The sequence below is a fragment of the Lithobates pipiens genome, unplaced genomic scaffold (assembly GCF_037356315.1).
Source record: "Lithobates pipiens isolate NorthernLeopardFrog02 unplaced genomic scaffold, aLitPip1_a1.2 Scaffold_18, whole genome shotgun sequence".
In the NCBI taxonomy this organism is placed as follows: Eukaryota; Metazoa; Chordata; class Amphibia; order Anura; family Ranidae; genus Lithobates; species Lithobates pipiens.
In genome coordinates this window covers 610,946,130-610,971,774 of record NW_027507758.1, presented here as the reverse complement: position 1 = coordinate 610,971,774, position 25,645 = coordinate 610,946,130, and the positions used below count along the sequence as shown (strand labels likewise).

General features: G+C 50.5%; 1 protein-coding gene across 4 annotated transcripts in view; it reads right to left on the bottom strand.

Annotated features, from left to right (window-relative positions):
- LOC143989249 (uncharacterized) overlaps nucleotides 1–19,138 on the bottom strand; it is a 175,207-nt gene extending 156,069 nt beyond the window's left edge. For 3 of the 4 annotated variants that reach the window (XM_077489319.1, XM_077489320.1, XM_077489322.1), the window contains exons 1-2: nucleotides 18,989–19,130; nucleotides 7,301–7,435 (exon numbers count right to left, since the gene is read on the bottom strand). In XM_077489319.1, coding sequence (XP_077345445.1) covers nucleotides 7,301–7,435; nucleotides 18,989–19,058 — 205 coding nt within the window. In that variant the 5' untranslated portion in view covers nucleotides 19,059–19,130. Of the gene's footprint in view, nucleotides 1–7,300; nucleotides 7,436–18,988 lie in introns of all 4 variants that reach the window. The other variant, XM_077489321.1, reaches the window with a different exon arrangement.
- Between the last annotated feature and the right edge of the window lie 6,507 nt (nucleotides 19,139–25,645).

The following is a 25,645-nucleotide window of genomic DNA, read 5'->3' as shown; positions in this document are numbered from 1 at the left end:
CAATTGTGAATATGTTTGCTCCCAATGTAGCACAGGCTTCCTTTTTTACAGCCGTAGCGAGGTCCCAGGTCTTCTTCGGTCTAATGAGAACCTCCAGGGCCAGAGATAGCTGACATCCTTCTGTATGTAATGGGTTGTGAGGCATAGTGGGTTCAAAGATGGTGGAAGTCATTGGGCGCCAGACACTTCTTGGATGTAAAGAGGTTTTATTTCTCCTTTTTGTATTTTTGAGGGAAAGAGGGTCGGGGCCAGGACACCCTTAGGTCATTGCAAATTCAATTAGCATACTCTGAGACTTCAAAAGGAGGAAAGGCATCCAGCAAGAAGCCTGCATGTGCAGGAATGCTGCCTTCTATGGCAACAGTCTTTACCAGTTCCTAACACAAAGAATAACAGTTCTTTCAGCTTCACTACAACTTCTTCTTACACTAAGCTCCAGTCTCTCACTAGATTCTCTGATTCACTGTCACTGAATCCCTTGAGCGCCTTCAATCTTCCCAGTGGTATCTTCCTCAAACGTCACCCCTGCTTCTCTGCTGGGTCCCTAGCTTGGCACTATATCCTATGTTGCTGGAAGGGATCTACTGTTGAGGGAGAGGTCTATTTTTACTGGCTGCTGGAGGACCTATTGATGATGAATGCTGGGAGATCTGTTGTTGCTGCTGGGGGGGGGGGGTTCTATTGTTTCTTGGGTGGATATCTTGTTACTGGGTTTGATATTTTGTTGTGGGTGGTTCACTGTTGCTGCAGGGAATCTATTGTTTTTGGGGGGGAGTCCATTGTTGCCGGAGGAGTCTATTGCTGTGTGGGGATCTATTGCTGGGATTCTATTGTTGCTGGCTGCAGGGGATTTATTTTACTGCTTTTCATTTTATCATTAACATGTTTCATACAAATGATTTAGCACCACAAAATGATACTTGGTTCTGTATTCTCTAAAAGGGGCAGTACTGGTAGGTGGGTAAGTGATGGAATCAAGGGACGGTGGTCAGAGGTGGGCAGGCATGGACTGGCCATCGGGACTACCGGGAGTTTCCAGGTGGGCCGATGGCTCAGTGGGCCGGCTCCAGTGACAGCCTGTCACCTAGGGAGCACTGCTGCCTAGCCTAGCTGGGAGGGTGCAGGCCAGCCCGGATCAGTTTGCCAGGCTGGGGGGCCGGCGCAGCTCTGCTGAAATAGTGCGGAGTGACTCTGATGGCCTGGAATGTCACTCACTGTGTGTGTGGTGAGCCTAAGCATAATGTGCTCAGCCTCAATGTTCAGTGTGTAGGCTCCACGGCCTGTCTGGGCAGCGCTGTCTTTATGCACTATTCAGATTGGTGGTGGGTTGCCGCCGCCCGCCAGACCCCGCCAATCACTGCAACCTCGCTGGCACTGTGTGCCCAGGACAGGTGCCATGTCAGCCAATGAGATGCTGAGCACAGGCACGGCGCTCCGCTCGCCTCAACATGACGTCATCCCCTCCTCCAGGCTCAGTCCAGTCCCACCCATGACAGATCAGAGGAGCCCACGCAGTCCCTGGCTGTTTGGATTGTCCCACACGGTGTGTGATTGCTAAACAGCCCAAAAGGAGAGAAAGAGGAAAGCACACATCCTTTACTTTTGAAGGGAACTATTCTGCCCAAATTATAGGGTGGGTGACTGATCCCATATTTCAACCCCAACAGGCTACCTTTAAAGATGTCCTAATAGCTATACTACTCTACAGATTTTGTCTGTCATCTTCACCCCCCATGTCATCTTCATCCCCCCATGTCCTCTTCATCCCCAGTCATCTTTATCTCCCATGTCATCTTCATCCCCTCTGTCATCTTCATCCCCCCTGTCATCTTCATACCCCCTGTCATCTTCATCCCCCCTGTCAGCTTTATCCCCATGTCAGCCTCCTACCACTCCGCCCCCCATCATCTTCATCCCCCATGTCATCTTCATCTTCATCCCCCATGTCAGCTTCCTACCACTCCGCCCCATCATCTTCATCCCCCCTGTCATCTTCATCCCCCTTGTCAGCTTCCTATCACTCCGTCTCCATCATCTTCATCCCCCTGTCACCTTTGCCCCCCTTGTCAGCTTCCTACCACTCCGTCCCCATCATCTTCATCCCCCATGTCAGCTTCATCCCCGATGTCAGCTTCCTACCACTCCGCCCCCATCATCTTCATCCCCACTGTCATCGTCATCCCCCCTGTCAGCTTGCTACTACTCCGCTCAGTGAGTCCCGCAGCGAGCATCCACAAGGGGGAGGTAGGCGCAGGGACGGCATGACATGTGCTGGACTGCACAGTCGCCGTTTTAAGGGGAGGTATGGCCGCTTTAAGGATTAGGGTGGGTGGAGCCAGGGGCGGAGCCACGGCGTCCATCTTGTGCTAGCAGGGACAGTGCTAGCAGTTGGAGAGCGGAGGAGGAAGCAATCAGACGCACCCTCCCGCTCTGTGCTTTAAAATCCAAGATGGCGGCAGCGGAATTTCTGGCGCAGTTGCGCTCAGCATTTGATACGCAGGGCGCCGCATGGCTCCAGCAGCAGATAGCGGCCATGGCGGCGGACGGAAGTGCGGCGGCCGGCGGGGGAGCGGTGATGACACCTCGGGCACGGCGTTCTCGGCCGCCCGAGCGGTACAGCCCGGATGTCGGTCCGGGGGGCCCCCTGGGAGCTTCTACAGGGATGGATCAGAGGGGGATTGGAGCGGTGGCTCACCCCCAGCTGCGGGACACCCCAGCCTCCACCCCATCGGGGGTCGGGAGTGGCAGGTATGCCACGAGGGGGGCGAGGAGGAGGGGCCCAGATACTGCAGTGGAGGAGACCAGCTTGTCCCAGGTTTCCCCCCCCCACCAGCCCAGCGCAGATGTTTGGGGCACAGCACAGACGCCAGAGGGACAGGGGCTGCAGGTCCATCTGGACAGCGGGGGCAGGAAGCTCAGCGGGTGGGGGGCCGGGCGTCAGGCGCGCCCCCCAGTCCCAGCCAAGGCGGCAGACAGCAGAGGGGTGGCCAGGGTGTGGTGCGGCCATCCAGTGCAAGAGGAGGTGCAGAAGGCAGTCGGCCTGGATGGCGTGATCAGGTGGGTCAGCGGGTGGGGGACCAGGCATCAGGAACGGCCCCCAGTCCTCGGCAGAACGAACTTGGGCGGAGGAGCGGGTTCGACCCGCTGAATTTTTCTTCCCATTCCTTTAGGATCGGGGCGGCTACGGAGGCTTCCAGGGCTGGTTTGGGTTCTGCGGCGGTCAGGAGGATTGGGAGGTGGGATTCGGATCGTTTTAGATTATATGTCCGCCCGCAATGGTTGGGTGATTGAGCGGGTTGGGGACTGGGTAGGGGTGATGGGGTATGCTTCGGTTGGTGATAGCTGTTCTAACCCCACCCCCCTTTTTTCCTCTTTCGTTTTGTCATTTACAGGTTATGAAGTTGGTCTGGTATGAATACTGGGCCATTCTTTTGTGTTTTGGGGTGCGAAGAGAGCTGACATTCGGCCGAACGTCAGACAACTCCGCATACCTAGACAGGAGGCGCAAGTTCGGTGGATTGGGGTTCCGGGCATGCGTTGGAACAGGGTCTTAGGAGAAGTCCACAGATTCGCTAGACTGGACAGGCCTCCGAATGTTCTGTTATTTCATGTTGGGGGCAATGATATGGGTGCTAGGTCTATGAGGCAACTTATCCGGGATATCAAGTGTGATTTCCTGAGGTTAAAGTCAGATTACCCGGGAATGGTCATGGTCTGGTCGGATAAGGTGGGTAGGTCATCCTGGCGTTGGGCGTTATCGGATAAAAAGGTTGACAGGGCCAGGGTGAAGGTAAACAAAGAAGTCAGCAGGTTCTTCATCAGGAATGGGGACCTGGCTATCCGCCATAGGGAGTTGGAAGTTGACACCTGGCGGTATTTGTGGAGTGACGGAGTCCACTTGAATGATGTGGGTACTGATCTATGGTCTCTGGGCCTTCAGGACGGCATTCAACGAGGACTGTGTGTGTGGAGGTGCTCGAAAGGGTAAGGGGTTACCCCTTTCGGGCTGTGGCGGTTCTGGGGGCTTTAGATGAGGAAGTGAGGTACAGGTAAAAAGGCCTGTTGTACCCATCCATGGGATGGGAGTGGTTGTAGGTACTTCCAGGTTACGAGGGTTTAACCTGGAAGGGTTTAAAGCGGGTAGGTCACTGCTACAGTTGGTTATAGCCTCCGAGACAGGGGTTGCCGTCTGGAGGTCAAGAGGTTACAGTTGAAGTTGTTGGCAGTGACCATTTTTATGTTGTGATGCTACGTACCCATGACCCCTTGGAAAGGCTGGGAAAGTTTCTTACCGTATTTAAATGTTGGTATTTATTAAAGATTATATTTTGGTTAATAAAAAGTTTAGGCCTGATGGCCATTTACTCCAATATCTGTCCAGTCGTTTGTTAAGAGGGACAAGGTTTGGGAGGGGGCGGGTAAGCCGGGTTATGAAGGTTCCGAGGTAATGTAAAATATAACACTGGGTTGAGTCCTACAGATGTCAAGTGAGTCCCGCAGCTAGCATCCACAAGGGGGAGGTAGGCGCAGGGACGGCATGACATGTGCTGGACTGCACAGTCACCGTTTTAAGGGGAGGTATGGCCGCTTTAAGGATTAGGGGTGGGCGGAGCCAGGGGCGGAGCCACGGCGTCCATCTCGTGCTAGCAGGGACAGTGCTAGCAGTTGGAGAGCGGGGGAGGAAGCAATCCCCACCCACCCTCCCTGGTTTGGTACGGGGATTCGGTCTCGGGTGATAGTGTGTTTCATTGGGCGGTTCTGGGGGCTTTAGATGAGGAAGTGAGGTACAGGTAAAAAGGCCTGTTGTACCCATCCATGGGATGGGAGTGGTTGTAGGTACTTCCAGGTTACGAGGGTTTAACCTGGAAGGGTTTAAAACGGGTAAGTCACTGCTACAGTTGGTTATAGCCTCCGAGACAGGGGTTGCCGTCTGGAGGTCAAGAGGTTACAGTTGAAGTTGTTGGCAGTGACCATTTTTATGTTGTGATGCTACGTACCCATGACCCCTTGGAAAGGCTGGGAAAGTTTCTTACCGTATTTAAATGTTGGTATTTATTAAAGATTATATTTTGGTTAATAAAAAGTTTAGGCCTGATGGCCATTTACTCCAAAATCTGTCCAGTCGTTTGTTAAGAGGGACAAGGTTTGGGAGGGGGTGGGTAAGCCGGGTTATGAAGGTTCCGAGGTAATGTAAAATATAACACTGGGTTGAGTCCTACAGATGTCAAGTGAGTCCCGCAGCTAGCATCCACAAGGGGGAGGTAGGCGCAGGGACGGCATGACATGTGCTGGACTGCACCGTCGCCGTTTTAAGGGGAGGTATGGCCGCTTTAAGGATTAGGGGTGGGCGGAGCCAGGGGCGGAGCCACGGCATCCATCTCGTGCTAGCAGGGACAGTGCTAGCAGTTGGAGAGCGGGGGAGGAAGCAATCCCCACCCACCCTCCCTGGTTTGGTATGGGGATTCGGTCTCGGGTGATAGTGTGTTTCATTGGGCGGTTCTGGGGGCTTTAGATGAGGAAGTGAGGTACAGGTAAAAAGGCCTGTTGTACCCATCCATGGGATGGGAGTGGTTGTAGGTACTTCCAGGTTACGAGGGTTTAACCTGGAAGGGTTTAAAACGGGTAAGTCACTGCTACAGTTGGTTATAGCCTCCGAGACAGGGGTTGCCGTCTAGAGGTCAAAAGGTTACAGTTGAAGTTGTTGGCAGTGACCATTTTTATGTTGTGATGCTACGTACCCATGACCCCTTGGAAAGGCTGGGAAAGTTTCTTACTGTATTTAAATGTTGGTATTTATTAAAGATTATATTTTGGTTAATAAAAAGTTTAGGCCTGATGGCCATTTACTCCAAAATCTGTCCAGTCGTTTGTTAAGAGGGACAAGGTTTGGGAGGGGGTGGGTAAGCCGGGTTATGAAGGTTCCGAGGTAATGTAAAATATAACACTGGGTTGAGTCCTACAGATGTCAAGTGAGTCCCGCAGCTAGCATCCACAAGGGGGAGGTAGGCGCAGGGACGGCATGACATGTGCTGGACTGCACCGTCGCCGTTTTAAGGGGAGGTATGGCCGCTTTAAGGATTAGGGGTGGGCGGAGCCAGGGGCGGAGCCACGGCGTCCATCTCGTGCTAGCAGGGACAGTGCTAGCAGTTGGAGAGCGGGGGAGGAAGCAATCCCCACCCACCCTCCCTGGTTTGGTACGGGGATTCGGTCTCGGGTGATAGTGTGTTTCATTGGGCGGTTCTGGGGGCTTTAGATGAGGAAGTGAGGTACAGGTAAAAAGGCCTGTTGTACCCATCCATGGGATGGGAGTGGTTGTAGGTACTTCCAGGTTACGAGGGTTTAACCTGGAAGGGTTTAAAACGGGTAAGTCACTGCTACAGTTGGTTATAGCCTCCGAGACAGGGGTTGCCGTCTAGAGGTCAAAAGGTTACAGTTGAAGTTGTTGGCAGTGACCATTTTTATGTTGTGATGCTACGTACCCATGACCCCTTGGAAAGGCTGGGAAAGTTTCTTACCGTATTTAAATGTTGGTATTTATTAAAGATTATATTTTGGTTAATAAAAAGTTTAGGCCTGATGGCCATTTACTCCAAAATCTGTCCAGTTGTTTGTTAAGAGGGACAAGGTTTGGGAGGGGGCGGGTAAGCCGGGTTATGAAGGTTCCGAGGTAATGTAAAATATAACACTGGGTTGAGTCCTACAGATGTCATGTCATCTTCATCCCCCTGTCATCTTCATCCCCATGTCAGCTTCTTACTACTCTGCCCCACGTCATCTTCACCCCCCCCCTGTCATCGTCACCCCCCTGTCAGCTTCCCACACTCCACTCCCGTCATCTTCATCCCCATTTCCAGCTTTCTACCACTCCACCTCCTTAAATTTACTGGTGTCACATATGATGAATGCAGGAACAATTTTTTTTCTTCCAGTGACAACACGGACAGAAGGACATTTGTCCTTCCAGTGAAACCACCAATGCAGGGACTTTTTTGTTCTTTTAGTGAAACCATAGATACCCAAGTCCCTGCTCACCCATAGTACAGTGACCTGTGCTTTTTTACTTATAGTGGAATGTTTTTACCTATGGTTTTTTTGTGCAATTGCATATAGTTTATATACTGTGGGCCGGTCTGGATGAAGTCCAGGGCCAAATTTTTGTCCCAGTCCAGCCCTGGAATTGGGTAGGGGGCAGAGACAAGGGATGACTCAGACGGGGGGAGTTCCTGCACCTATTCTCCGAGAAAAAAAGCCCTGATAATAATAATAATAATAATAATAATATAGTTGATAATGTTAGTACCTGGAACGGGGTCCTCGCAATTGTATCCACATATGTTGCAGCACTTCTTATTCCCGGGACAATTCTCATCACTCTTACATGTATTTTTAATAAATGCACATCTTGGAGTTATATTTGGGCAGCTTCCACTTTTATCTGTAAAGAAAACAGAGACAGGCAGTAAGTTACATTCTCCAGCTGCCCGTGTTACATTCTAAATGCGAAAGGGATTGAGTGAGGACAGAAATATGACATCTGCAATTGTGGAAAGGGGTGCCAATGCTGTCCTCCTGTTCATACACATCTATCTGTTAAGTCTATAAGTGGAAGTCCATATACCCTGTACCATCCAAAAACAGGACAAGGTTGTAGGAAACAGGTTTGGACACATTGAATTAAAGCAGTTTGCAGAGCCCACCTAAAGCAGGCCATCCATGTGGCAACTTTCAGTCAATTTCTCCGTAATTTTTGATTGACTGGGAATCAAACACATGAACTGAAGAGGTTGTCTGAAATCAAGCACCCTACCACCCATCAATTTATTTCATCAATACAAACCACGTCAACATAGGTTATTGAAAATTCAGTTGAAGGGGCGCATGCGCGACTTCCGTGGGATCGGCTGCAGGTCTGCACCCCTGGAGGGGTGCAGTATACAGGTGGGGGGTGTACAGTATACAGGTAAGGGTGGGGATGTGCAGTATATAGGTAGGGGGTGTGCAGTATACAGGTGGGGGGAGGGCAGTATACAGGTGGCGGGGTGGGGGTGTGCAGTATACAGGTAGGGGGTGGGGGTGTGCAGTATACAGGTGGGGGGAGGGCAGTATACAGGTGGCGGGGTGGGGGTGTGCAGTATACAGGTAGGGGGTGGGGGTGTGCAGTATACAGGTGGGGGCGAGCAGTATACAGGTAGGGGGTGGGGGTGTGCAGTATACAGGTGGGGGTGTCCAGTATACAAGTAGGGGGTGTGCAGTATACAGGTGGGGGTGTGCAGTATACAGGTGGGGGTGTCCAGTATACAGGTAGGGGGTGGGGGTGTGCAGTATACAGGTGGGGGTGTGCAGTATACAGGTGGGGGTGTGCAGTATACAGGTAGGGGGTACAGGTAGGGGGTACAGTATACTGGGGGGTGTAAGGTATATAGGTGGGGGTGGGGTGTGCAGTATACAGGTGGAGAGTGGGGGTGTACAGTATACAGGTGGAGAGTGGGGTGTGCAGTATACAGGTAGAGGTGGGAGTGTGCAGTATACAGGTGGGGGGTGGGGCTGTACAATATACAGGTGGGGTGTACAGTATACAAGTGGGGGTGTACAGTATACTGGAGGGGTACAGTATACAGGTGGGGGGTGTACAGTATACAGATGGGGTGAGGGTGTACAGTATACTGGGGGTGCAGTATACAGGTGGTGGGTGGGGGTGTGCAGTATACAGGTGGGGTGTACAGTATACAAGTGGGGGTGTACAGTATACTGGAGGGGTGCAGTATACAGGTGGAGGGTGTACAGTATACAGATTGGGTGAGGGTGTACAGTATACTGGGGGTGCAGTATACAGGTGGTGGGTGGGGGTGTGCAGTATACAGGTGGGGGTGGGGGGTGTACAGTATACTGGGAGGTGTGCAGTATACAGGTGGGGGGTGTGAAGTATACAGATAGAGGGGGGTGTGAAGTATACAGGTGGAGGGTGAGGGTGTACAGTATACTGGGGTGTGCAGTATACAGGTGGGGGGTGGGGGTGTGCAGTATACCGGTGGGGGGGGGGGAGTGTGCAGTATACAGGTGGAGGGTGGGAGTGTACAGTATTCTGGGGGTGCAGTATACAGGTGGGGGGGTGTACAGTATATAGGTGGGGTGTACAGTATACAAGTGGAGGGTGGGGGTGTACAGTATACAGGTAGGAGGTGGGGGTGTGCAGTATACGGGTGGGGGTATGCAGTATAGAGGTAGGGGTGGGAAGTATACAGGTGGGGGTGTACAGTATACAGGTGGGGTGTACAGTATACAGGTAGGAGGTGGGGGTGTGCAGTATACGGGTGGGGGTGTGCAGTATAGAGGTAGGGGTGGGCAGTATACAGGTGGGGGTGTACAGTATACAGGTGGGGTGTACAGTATACAGGTGGGGGTGTGCAGTATACAGGTGGGGGGGTGCAGTATACAGGTGGGGGTGGGCAGTATACAGGGGGGGTGGGGGTGTGCAGTATACAGGTGGGGGTGTGCAGTATACAGGTGGGGGGTTGGAATGTGCAGTATACAGGTGGGGGGTGGGCACAGTCAATATGCAGACAGCTGTGTAGGGAGGTTGGTGTCCCCCTGGCTGTAGCTCCTCTCACAGACACACAAGGCAGTCAAGGTGTGTGTATAGGTGACTCACCTTCAGGCAGATGAGGAGCAGTGTAATGAGTACGGAGCCCCACGCGGCTCCTCACATCATTGGATACTGATTTCGCTCTCCTCCATTACTATCCATACACTCCGCCCTCTTCCTCACCCAGGACCGTCCAACCCCGCCCCTCGACGACGCCCTACAACTCCGCCCTCAGAGCTAATCCTCTCTCCTAACTCAGACAGAACAGGATTCCGTCCCCTGCAGATCGCCCTCTGAGGAGTGAGTGGACATGGGCGTCCGCAGAACTTTTTCCAAGGGGTGGCATAATTTTAAGGCTGCTCATGCTCCGCCCCTTTTCGACAATCTCATGAAAATCTTTCCACTGGTAATACATATGTGCAGGCCCGGACTGGGACAAAAAATAGGCCCGGGCATTTTAGACTGAGCAGCCAACCTTTCCAGGGACCGGAGGGGGGGGGGGGGGGGTTCAGTAGACATTAGCGGGGGTGGCTGGTGTTGGTCCTCCACACTGTAATGTGCAGGGACACTGTGATATAAAGGGAACTGCACTAAAAAGGGGCACTGCAATGATTACAGTGCCCTTTTACAGGGCTGTCCCCTTTATATTATAGTGTCCCAGTCCTATTGTGGCCATGCCAGTACTGTCTGTCTCCTATTGTGTCCATGGCCCAGTGACACTGACCTGCTCTCTGGCGGTGCGGTAGAGCGTGTCTCTCTCTCTGGTTGTGCAGGTACAGCGTGGCTCTTTCTCTGGTGGTGTGGGTACAGCGTGGCTCTTTCTCTGGTGGCGTGGGTACAGGGTGGCTCCCTCTGGTGGCGTGGGTACAGGGTGGCTCCCTCTGGTGGCGTGGGTACAGGGTGACTCCCTCTGGTGGTGAGGGTACAGGGTGGCTCCCTCTGGTGCTGCGGGTGCAGGGTGGCTCCCTCTGGTGCTGCGGGTGCAGGGTGGCTCCCTCTGGGGGCACGGGTGCAGCGTGGCTCCCTCTGGGGGCACGGGTGCAGTGTGGCTCCCTCTGGGGGCGCGGGTGCAGCGTGGCTCCCTCTGGGGGCGCGGGTGCAGCGTGGCTCTCTCTGGTGGTGCGGTGCAGCGTAACTCTCTCTGGTGGTGCGGTACAGCGTAACTCTCTCTGGTGGTGCGGTGCAGCGTAACTCTCTCTGGTGGTGCGGTGCAGCGTAACTCTCTCTGGTGGTACAGCGTAGCTCTCTCTCTGGTTGTGCTGGGGCTATTAGTTCCCCCAGCACAGTCCACTGTTTCATTTGCCATGTCTACTGTAGTAGCTGCTACAAGCACTCCTCAGCTTGTTTCTGGGTTTTCTCTTTCACCCCAGCAGAGTGCATGCTGGGGACTGTAGTCTGCTCCCTGCTGAGACCAATGGTGCCATGTATCTCTGGGACTACATTTCCCATGATGCCCTTCTAGTTTCTTCTGATTGGCCCTCTGTTTTGGCCAATGGGGAGGGAAAACGACCATATAGGAATGCCTTCTCTTCCCCTTCTGCCGACGTGAAAAGGGGAGGGGGAGCGAGGGGGGAATAGTGACAGCAGCCTGCAGCTTTCCCCACCGTGCGGATGCCCATGGCTGGAGGAGGAGAGCGGAACTGTCAGCGCGGCGCTGAGGCTGAGCTGTGTGTGAGAGAGACACACAGCACAGCCCATGCAGCCGCCAGTTCTGCATGACACAGGCACGGCCGTATGGCGGTAGGCGAGCGGCGGCCGTGGCCTGTGTTACCCAGGATCAGGCCGCGGCCGCCGCTTACCTCCCGCCGTGCGGCCTGATCATCAACAGGCCACGGGCGGACCCGGCCCAGCGGGCAAATGGCCGGTCTGCCCTATGGCCAGTCCGGGCCTGCATATGTGTTATATAACAGATAATTCATCTTCACTTTGTATTGGAAGTTACTCTGGTGGCTGTGTACCATGCCCATATAGCCTAGAGAATGTACATCTTTTTACATTGCAACACATCTGTTGTGGCCATATTTTGATCTCATGCTGTCACTGTATAGGCTGTTTTCATAAAGATAAAAATATGGGAACAACAGATGTATTGCAGTGTAAAAAGATGTACATCCTCTAGGCTATATGGGCATGGTACACAGCCACCTGTGTAACTTTGCGGACACCCATGCTTTCAAAAACCAGCCCTGGAAAAAATTTCATACCAGCCTCACAGCATTATTATACAAGCCCAACAACATAACGTCATTATTTTCTTGTCCATGAAAGGGAAAACCACACATTTTACCAGTTAATAGTGGTAAGTGATCAATCATCAAGGGGGACCCCAAGAACTCAGAACGTGAAGAAAGAATACTCGAAGGTAAGGGGGGTGTGTTACTAATATAAGGAGGAAACCCTTTATATCAGTGCCCCTTACATTATCGTATTCACTCCCCCCTTACATCAGTCACCCCTCCCCCCCGAACTGGCCTGGCGGTGCTTTCACTGACCTCCTCTCAGGTGCACTGTGCAGGGCTCAGTCAGTTGGCTCCAGCTTGGTGGCTCTGGTTTTATCCTATAGTCTCCTGTCCACAGTCCACACAAGTCTGACTTCTCCCATGACCCCCATCCTGGCGGTGCTCCCACTCTTGACTCCTCTCCAGACTCCCTACAGGAGATGGTCAGAGACTGCAAACTTGATGCAAGAGCTCAATGCAGCCTCACCAGTGTCCATCAAATGCAGCCTCACTGTGCCCACCAATGCAGCCTCACTGTGCCCACCAATGCAGCCTCACTGTGTCCATCAAATGCAGCCTCACTGTGTCCATCAAATGCAGCTTTACTGTGTCCATCAAATGCAGCCTCACTGTGTCCATCAAATGCAGCATCACTGTGTCCATCAAATACAGCTTTACTGTGCCGTGAATGCAGCCTCACTGAGTCCATCATTGCAGCCCCTCCTGTGCCCCATGTCCCAGTCTGCAGTCCCTGTCTGTGGGAAGGTGTGTTGTTGATGCTTGGTACGGTACCTTGCATGCCAGCAGGATATCCATGATGGCCAGCAGCAGGCAGGGTCTGTTCTCGTTTTGGATGGGGACGGTGCTCCTTCCAGAGGATCTGTCTGCTGTGAAATGGAGTGGTCCCTGGCCATCTGGACCTTCAGCTGTCCTCATTTTCCAGCCCCAGTCAGCCTGTCCTCTGGTCCTGGGGAAGTGGAGAGCACTGGGTGGGAGTTGGAGAGAAGGGGGAGCAAAGAGTACTGGCGGGGTTGGAGAACACATGGGTGGGGGCAAAGAGCGAGGGGGAGTGGAGATCACAGGGGTGGGGAGCGGAGAGCGCTGGGGGGAACTTGAGAGCACTGGGGGGGCCAATAAGAACAGGGGTAGAGAGCATGGTAGGCTGAGAGCACTGGGGGGCTAAGAGTGTGGGGTGGTGAAGAGCATTGGGGGGGGAAGAAAAACAGGGGTGGAGAGCACGGGGGTTGGAGATTACTGGGGGGTACAAAGAGCAGGGGGGAGTGGAGAGCAATGGGGGAGCTTGAGAGCACTAGTGGGGGCCAGAAAGGACAGGGGTGGAAAGCACGGGGGACTGGAGAGCACTATGGGGGGTGGAGAGCACTGGTAGGGTTGGAGAGCACATGGGTGGGGGCAAAATGCAGGGGGAGTGGAGAGTACAGGGGTGGGGAGTGGAGAGTGCTGAGGAGAGCCAAAAAGAACAGGGGTGGAGAGCATGGATGGTAGAGGGCACTGGGGGGGCTGGAGAACACCAGGGGGGTAGAAAGAACAGGGGTGGGGAGAATGGGGGGCTGGAGAGCACTGGGGTGGGGGCTGGAGAGTGATGGGGAGAGCTGAAGATCACTGGGGGGGAGAAAGAACAGGGGTGAGAGCACTGGGGGGAGTGGAGAGCACTGGGCGGAGAGCACTGGGGGGGGGGGGGGAGAACAGGGGGAGAGCACTGGGGGCCAGAAGAGAGCACTGGGGGGGAGGAGAGCACTGGGGGGAGAAAGAACGGGGGGAAGAGCACTGGAGGAGAGCAGTGGGGGGAGTGGAGGGACCTGGGGGGGAGAACAGGGGGGAGAGCACTGGGGGGGAGAGCACGGAGGGGAGAGGACTGGGGGAGTGGAGAGCACTGTGGGGGGGGGGGGATGGGGGGAGCACTGGGGGGAACAGGGGGGGAGAGTACTTGGGGGGGACAGGGGGGAGAGCACTGGGGGGGCAGGGGGGGAGAGCACTGGAATGGTGGCTAAAGAAGGATGGGGAGAGCTGAAGAGCAGGGGGGCAGCAAGAACAGGGGAGGAGAAAACTGTGGGGGGGGGCAGGAGAGTGTGGTGGAGGAGAGCACTGGGGGGGAGACAAGGGGGGGAGCACTGGGGGGAGTGGAGAGCACTGTGGGGAGGAGCACTGGGGGGTGAACGGGGGGAGTGGAGAGCACTGGGATGGTGGCTAGAGAAAGATAGGGAGAGCAGGGGGACAGCAAGAACAGGGGAGGAGAGAACTGTGGGGGGGGGGGGGGCAGGAGAGTGTGGTGGTGGAGGAGAGCACTGGGGGGGGGCAGGAGAGTGTGGTGGTGGAGGAGAGCACTGGGGGGGCAGAAGAGTGTGGTGGTGGAGGAGAGCACGGGGGGCAGGAGAGTGTGGTGGTGGAGGAGAGCACTGGGGGGGGGCAGGAGAGTGTGGTGTGGAGGAGAGCACTGGGGGGGGGGCATGAGAGTGTGGGGGTGGAGGAGAGCACTGGGGGGGCAGGAGAGTGTGGTGGTGGAGGAGAGCACTGGGGGGCAGGAGAGTGTGTTGGAGGAGAGCACTGGGGGGGCAGGAGAGTGTGGTGGTGGAGGAGAGCACTGGGGGGGCAGGAGAGTGTGGTGGTGGAGGAGAGCACTGGGGGGGGCAGGAGAGTGTGGTGGTGGAGGAGAGCACTGGGGGGGCAGGAGAGTGTGGTGGTGGAGGAATGCACTGGGGGGGGCAGGAGAGTGTGGTGGTGGAGGAATGCACTGGGGGGGGGGCAGGAGAGTGTGGTGGTGGAAGAGAGCACTGGGGGGGCAGGAGAGTGTGGTGGTGGAGGAGAGCACTGGGGGGGCAGGAGAGTGTGGTGGTGAAGGAGAGCACTGGGGGGGGCAGGAGAGTGTGGTGGTGGAGGAGAGCACTGGGGGGGGGCAGGAGAGTGTGGTGGTGGAGGAGAGCACTGGGGGGGCAGGAGAGTGTGGTGGAGGAGAGCACGAGGGGGGGGGGCAGTGAGCATAAGGTGAACTGGGGACATTAAAATAAGTTGGATAGGAGAATTGGCAGGGGGGCCCACTGCAGCCCCCCCCCCCCCCGATCTTCCTATCCAGGCACTGTGGCACACAGGGCGGGCTGTACCTGCAGCATCTCCTCCTATGGATATGGCTGTGTACTGCGGCCGCTCTGTAACATGGCTCTGCCCCCCCAGATAGGCTCGTGTGATAGGCGGAACGTTGATTCTCTCTACTATCACACAAGCAGGTCTGGGGGGGCGGGGCCATGTTACAGAGCGGCCGCCGAACACAGAGGCAGCCCGCTCTGTGATTCAGAGGAGAAAGCGGAGGATGCAGCCGCCGGCGGACTCAGTAAAAAAAATGCAGCATGGCGGCGGCTGCAACACCTTGGGGATTCCGGGGGGGGGGGACTTGACCCCCCTTGCCCCCTGCTGCGGACGCCCATGTGAGTGGACGATCTGAAGGAGCTGCCATTCGAACGAGGGGGAGAGGAGGGGGGTGCCCCTTACTGAAGGAGCAGGACAGGAAGATGCCAGGGCACACCATCGTGATTCAGCTGCTCTGCTGCCAATTATTTCAACAACACCTCTAGTGGCCGTGGCTGTGCCCTGGGCGGCTGCATAGTCCGGCTAGTGGTAGCGCCGGCCCTGCCCCTGGGACATTGTGCTCTGCCCGCAACTCACACGCTATCTCCCTCGATGAGATAGGCAAGTCCGTTTCAGCGGAACTCCGTCAGAAAGAGTTTGTTCTGCCGGAAATACCTGAAAAATTGGTTGTGTGTACGTGGCATAAGATGGGTCAATTTCCTTCTGCTAATAATATAACTGTCTGCCTTACACTTATGTCAGAGCTCCACCTAGTGACCGTTTCTGGAAGTTCCTCCCTGCAGAATACTACAGACTGCAGACAATATCCTTCCTTGCTTCTTAGAACTGCAAATCAACAGAATGAAGAGATGGTAGGATCTCTCCATCACGGATGGCACCAGGACACTTGAATATCTCCCTACATTGTCACCTAAAGATTTATTGATGCTGCACCAGGGGCTTGGCAAGACCCTCATGAACTGGTTGGTAATGGAGTTTTACTTGAATGCCTTCCACTCTAATGCCGCGTACACACGATCGGAATTCTCGTCGGAAAAAGCTCTGATGGTTTTTCCGACAGAATTCCGATGGAATTCGGCTCTAGCTGTCTTGCCTACACACGGTCACATCAAATTCCGATCATTTATAACGCAGTGACGTGCAACACGTACGACGTGACTAGAAAAAGGAAGTACAATAGCTAGTAGACAATAGCTTCTGTCTCGTAGTTGAATCTGAGCATACGTGATTTTTGGCGTATCGGAATTGCATACACACGATCGGAATTACCGATAGAATTTTTTCCCATCTGGAAAATTGAGAACATGCTATTATTTTTGGCTGGCGGAAATTCGGACAGCTAAATTCCGATGGAGCATACACACGGTCACATTTTCCGATGAGAAGCTCTCATCGGTCTTTTTCTGGCCGGAATTTCCGATTGTGTGTACGCGGCATTAGAGGTTTTTATTTGCTCCCTATACATGGACATCTGTCGCCATAAAACTGATGTCTTGACATGCCTGCATATTAGAAATATTTCAGGCTCGGTAGACTAGTTTGGTGGGGAACCCCGAACCAAAATTTTTAAAAAAATTGCGTGGGGGCCCCCCATATTCCATAATAGGTCCTTTAGGTCTGGTATGGATATTAAGGGGAACCCTGCGCCAAAATGTGAAAGAAAATGGCATGGGGTTCCCCCCAAAAATCCATACAAGACCTTTATCTGAGCATGCAACCTGGCAGGCCGCAGGAAAAGAGGGGGGGTGAGAGTGCCCGCTCTCCTGAACCGTACCAGGCCACATGCCCTCAACATGGGGACCCGCCATCAGTTATACAAGAACTGTCACCTGCGAGGATGCGTCAGACGGTGGGAGCCTCCCATGGAGGCGGAGGGGACTTCCAGATTCCGATAAGCCCCCCACCCGCAGACCCCCACAACCACTGGGTAAGGGTTGAGGGCATGTGGCCTGGTACAGTTCAGAAGAGGGGGGCACTCATCCCCCCTTTTTCTGCAGCCTGCCAGGTTGCATGCTCGGATAAGGGTCTGGTATTGTTTCTTGGGGGGACCCCATGCCATTTTTTAACATTTTGGCGCAGGCTTCCCCTTAAAATCTATACCAGATCTGACAGGTCTGGTATGGAATTTGGAGGGACCCCTGCGCAATTTAAAAAAAAATTTTGGTTCAGGATCCCCCTTAATATTCATACCAGACCCAAAGGACTTTCTAATGGACTGGGGGAGATCACATGCCATTTTTTTCAATGATCTTTATCTGTATTGCCAGGACCGACAATTCATTATAGCCACGAGTACTTTTAAATGACTTTTTTTCCTTTGGAAATGTCATTTTGTGCAGGGACTGTTCTAAACACGGGAAAAATGTGCCACTTTACAGGCATACTATAGACACCCCCCAGGTATGAAATTTAAAGCAATATTTCACTTTCATTGTTTCACTTTAAGCATTATTAAAATCACTTTTGATTTTTCATGTTAATGTCCCATAGACTTTAACGGTGTTCTGACGGCTTTCGAATTTGCTCCGAACACCGCATATTGTTCAGTGTTCGCAGAACATCCAAACAAACAAACTTATACTCGGGCCGAACCGTTCACCCATCCCTACTTACTTTATATGATATTTCCATATAAAGCCACTACCCTTGTGGTAGAGAATATTTACAAGTTACTGCCTCTTCTACTATATCTCTCAGGTGAACCTAATAGAATTTCATCTTATCAATGGTAATTACATGTGTTACGTATAACGTGTAAGGCTTTAATTCTCCCCACAAGCATAAGAAAGCCTTTACAAGTTATAAGAGGATGGGTGCACAAATTACATTACTACAAGAGAGTCATTTTGCCTCCAATAATCAGTCTTCCTACTTTCACAGAATGTACAAACAGGCTTTTTATACTCTGTACTCATCAAAGTGGAGAGGGGTAGCTATATTGTTATAGAACACATTCCCCTTTGAAGTACAACACGTTTACAGGGACCCGGACAGCAGATTCCTTATAATCAAGGGCCTGGTGGCAGGGCGGGAACTTACAATTGTGAATATGTTTGCTCCCAATGTAGCACAGGCTTCCTTTTTTACAGCTGTAGCGAGGTCCCAGGCCTTCTTTGGTCTAATGAGAACCTCCAGGGCCAGAGATAGCTGATATCCTTCTGTATGTAATGGGTTGTGAGGCATAGTGGGTTCAAAGATGGTGGAAGTCATTGGGCGCCAGACACTTCTTGGATGTAAAGAGGTTTTATTTCTCCTTTTTGTATTTTTGGGGGAAAGAGGGTTGGGGCCAGGACACCCTTAGGTCATTGCAAATTCAATTAGCAGACTCTGAGACTTCAAAAGGAGGAAAGGCCTCCAGCAAGAAGCCACATCTGCATGTGCAGGAATGCTGCCTTCTATGGCAACAGTCTTTACCAGTTCCTAACACAAAGTGTAACAGTTCTTTCAGCTTCACTACAACTTCTCCTTACACTAAGCTCCAGCCTCTCACTAGACCCTCTGATTCACTGTCACTGAATCCCTTGAGCGCCTTCAATCTTCCCAGTGGTATCTTCCTCAAACGTCACCTACACTTCTCTGCTGGGTCCCTAGCTTGGCACTATAAATCAACATTTAAAAATGTTTAAGATTATCAAATATGTCCAAAGCATTATAGGCTTGATCCAGCTGGCCAATGCTGGATATGCTAGCCTCAATCCAGCCTACAGATTGTATTATAAGTCGTTGTTCAAGCTCTGAAGAACGGGGAGCCCTTTGCCCCCTAAAAGCTGTGGCTGTGTCTGATGTTAATAAATATGAATTAAAACAAATTTCATGCAAGATGGAAGTTTGTAGTAAGTATTTTTGACTACATGCCCAGAACTCAACAAATAAAGCTCACAGGTTGGCCACGGCCGGGGAGCTAATTTCTAAAAGACAATGGAGTATATTTATTAAGGCCAAATAGACTGTGCATTTTGCAAAGTGCAGTTGTTCCAGAGCTCCAGTTGCCCTCTGCAACTGCACTTTGCATAGTGCACAGACTATTTGTCTTTAGTAATTCAAACCCCAATGTGTCCAATCTCCTCTCCATCACCGAACCACTTACCGGCAGAAGCTACTTGAAGCAGGATGATCCCCAGGAGAACAAAGAGAGCTCCAACCATGGAAGGTCTCATGGCTGCTCACCTGAGTGAATATCTGTGTTGTAGCTCCAGCTCTGGAATTTATATCAGAAACTCTAATGGGAGGAAAGTGGTAGGACAGGAATGAGAACCGGTTTGGTTTCTTTGTCTGCAATGCTCCTCTACTAGATGTAGAGCATCCACCATTACATCATATTTAGGTTTTCCTATTCACAGCAATCACATCATTTATTACTTTTCTTCCTCAGGCCAAAAATAATTGGTACATTGGTGTGAGTACATTGTGTGGAAATTATTTAATTGCTTCACACGTTCATTGCACTCTTAGCCTCGCCTATTATTAAGGCTGGGTTAACACTATCTTCGCATGCGACTCACAGCAGGGGTCTGGTGTGTCCCCATTCACCATTTCAGGTCCAATTTCAGCCCAAATCTCTGGCTGAATTCGGACCTGACTCGAACCAAAAGAACAAAAGATGCACAGGGCACTCTACCACCCATGAGTGTATTTGATCAATACAAATCACTTAAACATAGGTTATTGAAAATTCAGTTAAAGGGGGCATGTGTGCGACTTCCGTGGGATTGGGTGCATGTCTGAGTTGCTCCAAACTGCTCACTCTGTTTAGCCTGCTTCCTGGGGCCAGATCTCCGAGAATTTCACCACAAATACCACCAACACCCCCAGGATCATGCTGTGCATGTCGCCGAAGAAAGACCAAGGGGACCGCGCAGAAGTCTCTCACTAACTACCTGATGCGGACACAGGAGAGATTCAACATGTCACAAGATGCCACCGGCAACTCCCTGCCTCTCCTTATCTTGACTTCTTTTGTAACTCTGGATATGACTCCTGGAGTTAGGGGCTCGTACAACCCTTACCCTTTTACATCCAAGAAGTGTCTGGTGCCCAAGGACTTCCACCATCTTTGCACTCATTATGCCTCACAACCAGGGCCGCTGATAGAAATCATGGGGCCCCGTACAGCCGATCTGATGGGGCCTCCTTCAGCCCCACCCTGGTCCCGCCCCTGGCCCCTCCTTCAGCCCCACCCTGGTCCCACCCCTGGCCCCCCTTCAGCCCCACCCTGGACATGCCCCAGATGGTCAGAGACTGCAGACATAGTACAGCAGGAGATGATCAGAGACTGCAGATATAATACAGGAGATGGTCAGAGACTGCTCTGCAAGCATCGCCTCCACTGGTTGGGTCCCTGGCTTGATTCCCATGGAAGTTTCCTGATTCTTCACCGTCCCCGTTTGGTGAGAATGCTGCTGCGGTACTTGCTTCAGTTACTCACTGTGGTCCCTGGCAATAAGGCGGATAGTCCCTTACTGGCGACTTGCTTCTGGATAGGCCCCCAGGCAGCCTAGCAGCCAGATTTGCCCGGGACAGGCCCATTCTCTGGCCTAGCAGCCTGGGCAATAAGACACGTCCACCCAGCTGTCCAGGTGGCACAGAACATAGATCACCTGACTCTGCCCGAATATATAGGTTTTCCCACCAAGCCAAGGGATTCAAGAAAACCCCTGCCCATTGGCTGAGATACCCAACATACCCATAACCTGCCCTTGGGTTGCCCTTCTCATATCTAGTACCACCAAGTACCCGGCCTCCTAGTGGTAGAAGAGAAAAGTGCAACAAGGTCAAACTTAGGGAGAAATCAATAGATCTCTATCAATCAACCAGGATAATTATTCCTGGCAAGTAAATTTGTGAGGAGCTCCCTGCCTAAACTACAGAGTGCTACACAACCTTTTTTTAAATCCTTGAAAGATATTCCTCAGCACATATATTTTTAGGCGGTGACTTTAACCTTGTGGCTCACCCCCAGATAGACGGGAGCACTTCCTGTCTCTTCTCTAAAGCATTCCCTAAATCAATGACTAGAACACTACAGTCTTTACAATTAACTGATGCCTGGTGTTCACATAACTCCGGAGCTAAGGACTACACCTTTAATTCCCACCCCCATGACTCTTTTGCCAGGTTGGTATATATTTTTTGTACCCTCTTTATTCTATCTAACTCCACCAACTCTTAAATCCATCTCTGCCCATGGTCTGACCATATCTACTACTCTAATTGGTTTGTCAGACACTCCCTACGCTTGATGTTTAAATGACTCTCTGCTTACAGATCCCATTATCCGCCAAGAAATTTCTACTGCTATCCAAGAGTACTTTACCTTAAATGCCACTCCAGATATATCCCCTGTACTCTGTGGCTCACAAAGCAGTTTTGAGAGGCTGTCTCAGTATTGCCTCAAGGAAAAATAAAGAGCGCTGGCAACACATTTATATGTTAACCACAGAATTAGATAAATTACACAGACTACAAATTGACAGCCAACACTGTCTAATAGACAACTAATAGCTCAGAAACAGTTGGAGTTAAATACCCTGTTATCAGCCAAAGTGGAAAATCCCTCCGATGGTAAAAAAGCCAATTTTCTCTTACATAGCAACATGGTGTCCTCTATGTTCGCCAGTAAACGTAACCATACCTTGCATCCCCCAATCTATATAAACTCTGCAAGGCCACAGGTAATATGGTATCACTCCCTCAGGATGTCCTTAACATTTTTAAAAACTTCTATTCAACCCTACTTGCCCATTCCCACTCCCTCCCTCACAGGCATCACTCAATTTGCTAACCTCTCTTCCTCTTACTTGTCATCTTCTCAACTAGAATCTCTCAACACTCCCTTTACAGAGGAAGAAATACTCAGAGTAATCAAATCCTTAAAACGTTTGGTTGCTACATACCCGGATGTGTTTACTGCCAGTTACTATAAACGTTATGCCTCTATTTTAACCCAACGATTAACCACAATGTATAACAAAATTCTTAATGGTGTTCATTTTCATCATCAATTTTAGTCGTGTTTTGGCTGACAGACTGGCTCATATTATGGAAACTCTGACCTCTTCTGATCAGTAGGGATTCATTCCGATTAGGCTCATCACAGATAATAAAAACATATGTAGCAGCGCTAGATATTATCACCGATAATATTCGTCTCACTATGAATGTTCTCCAAGACGCTAACCTCCAGGCAAAGCAAGTCCTTCTATTGAGCCTTGACATTAACAACGCTTTTGATAGCGTACTTTGGCCTTATTTGTTTTCAGTACTACAACATGTGGGCTTCAAAGATGAATTTTTAACGGGTGTACAGACACTTTACCATCTTCCCAAAACTAGAATCATATTACCAGGTTGCAAAAATATGAATGCAATCTATACACTGGGGGGGAGAACCTCTAGGGGAATCTAGGATGGAAAAGGACCTGGGGGTCCTAGTAGATGAAAGGCTCAGTACAAAGAAGGGCAACAAAGCTAATAAAGGAGGATATTAGTCATGAGGAAAGGTTGCGAGCACTGAACTTATTAAGCTTGAGAGGGGATATGATTTCAATATACAAATACCGTACTGGTGACCCCACAACTTTTTCGCAGAAGGGAGTTTAACAAGACTCGTGGCCACTCATTAAAATTAGAAGAAAAGAGGTTTAACCTTAAACTACGTAGAGGGTATTTTTTAATTCACATCCAAAATTTCATATGAAGTACGAATTTTCGTTAGGTTCGTTAACATTTCATAACAATTACGAATGTTCGTTATGATGAATTTATCATTATGAGGGGCTCCCACCATCCCTGTGCTGTGCTGACTTCCTGGGTTTTTAACTTTTAGGTTTGTTAACTTTTTGTAACAATTACGAATGTTCGTTAGGAATTTGGATCCGAAATTCGTAAACGAAATTTCGTATTTCGTACAGCATTCAGAAGCATAACAATTCGTATTTCGGATCCTCCCAAATGTATGAATTTAGGGAAATTCGTGCGAATTTTCGATTCGTACGAATTTTCGATTTGTACAAAACTAATCGTACATGTCTACAATGTAATACTGACATATAATCACACACATAGGTTGGACTTGATGGATGTGTGTCTTTTTTCAACCTCACCTACTATGTAACTATGTAACTCAGACTTTTTCACACTGGGCAGCGGTACTCGACAAGGATGTCCCCTGTCACCTCTATTATTCGCCCTAGCCCTGGAATCCTTAGCTATTGTTATTAAACAACACCCGGACATAGCTGGGTACCCTATTGAACCCTCACAATTTAAACTCTGCATGTATGCGGATGACATTATGCTCTTTTTGACTCAACCCCAAATCTCCTTGCCCAATTTATTCTCCATTTTATCTAAATTTGCCTCTATCTCTGGTCTTTCAGTAAATATTACAAAATCTACAGCTCTCCCAATTAATATACCCGCTGCTCAGTGTGAGACACACTGAGGATCCTTTCCATTCCAATGGTCGGTTGAAAATACCTTATCTCGGCATTTACATCACACCAAAGTTATCTTCCATTTTTGCTGCAAACTATCCACCATGTGTATCCCGTCTTCGGAGTTTGCTTAAAGTCTGGCGTTCCTATCGAATTTAATTATTGGGAAGAGTCACGGGTGACAGCTTAACTTAAATGGTGGTTTATAGATTCAGTCTTGTTACTCCTCACTGCTGTACTTCAAGTGGTGTTGTTACGGTTTATTCTCATCTGAATGGCAAATATCATTCTATGCCTTGTCCTTATTGCTAATTACTCTTTATATTAAAGTGTATTATTACATTGTTTTTCATATTGATTTACTTGTCTCTCTATCAACTTTATTGGGTGACAATATACTAAATTTGCTTTTAAAGTTTTACGAAACCCATACACAGTAAAATCTGTCTGTATATGCAGCATAGCATATGCGGCACAGTGGTATCGGGCGGCACAGTGGTGTAGTGGTTAGCACTCTCACCTAGCAGTAAGAAGGGTCGCTGGTTCAAATCCCCACCACGACACTACCTGCCTGGAGTTTGCATGTTCTCCCTGTGCCTGCGTGGGTTTCCTCTGGGTACTCCGGTTTCCTCCCACAATCAAAAGACATGCAGGTAGGTTAATTGGCTTCTGTCCAAAATTGGCCCTAGTATATGAATGGGGACCTTGGATTGTGGGCACCTTGATGGTAGGGACCAATGTGAGTGTGCAATGTACAGGGATAGGGTCTATTGTAGACACCTCACTCAGGTTGAACTGGATGGACTGGTGTCTTTATTCAACCTTACTAACTATGAAACTATGAAACTATGCTTGTTATACTCACTGTGGAACTTAAAGTGGAGTTCCAGGCTTTTTATGTTTATTAAAAGTCAGCAGGTACAAAAAGTGTAGTTGCTGACTTTTAATAAACAGACATTTACCTGTTCCACAGTCCAACGATGCGGCCAAACGGAGTGCTGCTCCTCTCCCCCTCCTCTCCGCCGGCTCCTCCATTGCCACCCTGGGCACCCGGCCATGACAGCTTTCAGCTTTCAGAGTCGTGCTGCACTCCTGGAGTGGACAGGTGATCTCCTGGGACCTGTCATGTGTTGCAGGAGATCGCCTAGAGGGAGGGGCTGCCTAAGGCAAAAGGAAGAGTCGCCTTGGCGGTCCCTGGGCAGAAGGAGGAAGTGGGACAGGAAGTCCCCCTCCTAACAAAGCCTCCAGGAGTGCTTAAAGCGAAAGTTCCATTTTTGGGTGGAACTCTGCTTTAAGTGGTTAATCCTCTGCATTGTACAAAAAGGCTGTTTTATCCTGTATGCACAGATCCTCCCCTCCTGCACTGTCTATCTTGGGAAGGCCCACTAACACAAAGGCAGTAGCCAACCAACACATGCTCAGTTGTGTCTTTTATACTGGAGAGAACATTTAATTGTTCTCAGAAAAAGCCAGGTCACATGATATCGACATCACACATATGAGAGTGTATAAAAGCTGCAGTGGAAATCTCCTCCCACCTGAACTCTCAGCACTGGAGAAACTGTGCAGTTTATCACTGACCATGGTATAGAGGTCAGCCAAAAAGGTACATAGTGGCAATATTTTAATGTAAAAAGAAGATTTATAAGCTGTGGGCACTGTGGGGGTGGGGGGGGGGGGCAGACTATTTCCATATTACTGGGTTTAGTAACACTTTAATATTGATTTGGTGCCTGTGTTCTTTGAAATAGCATTATTGCTGGGTACTCAGTATTGCCATCAGTGATTTATTTTTATATTTTGTATTTGTGTACTCATCCTGGTGCATTCAACGTGGATATGGCTGGTTATTAATACAGAAATATTTATATACGGGGTCCGGCACCACTGTTAATTGGCTACGATGGAGTGTGTACACAGAATGTGAGTACACACACACCACTGGCCTCCACAGGAGCACAATAGTTACCAAAGTAGGTATCAAGCCTATCCAAAAAATATATATATAAATTACAAAGGAGGAAAAGGGAGAGTATGCAGAAACAAACCCTTCGACTAACCTCTACTGGTATAAAGGTACCATTACCACTGATATTGTACACCCGTACCTATAGTCAACCACTAGGGTTCCACAGATGGTAATTATGCGTACACAAATCTAAACACGCGCATAAACGTCAGGGGTTACTACTATAGTGCATAAAATACAATCATGTACATAACGTGCAAAAGTGATGAGCAGAATATAATCATTAACCACTAAATTGGTAAGCATATTAGAAAGTAACCACGGTAGGATAAATTGGAAC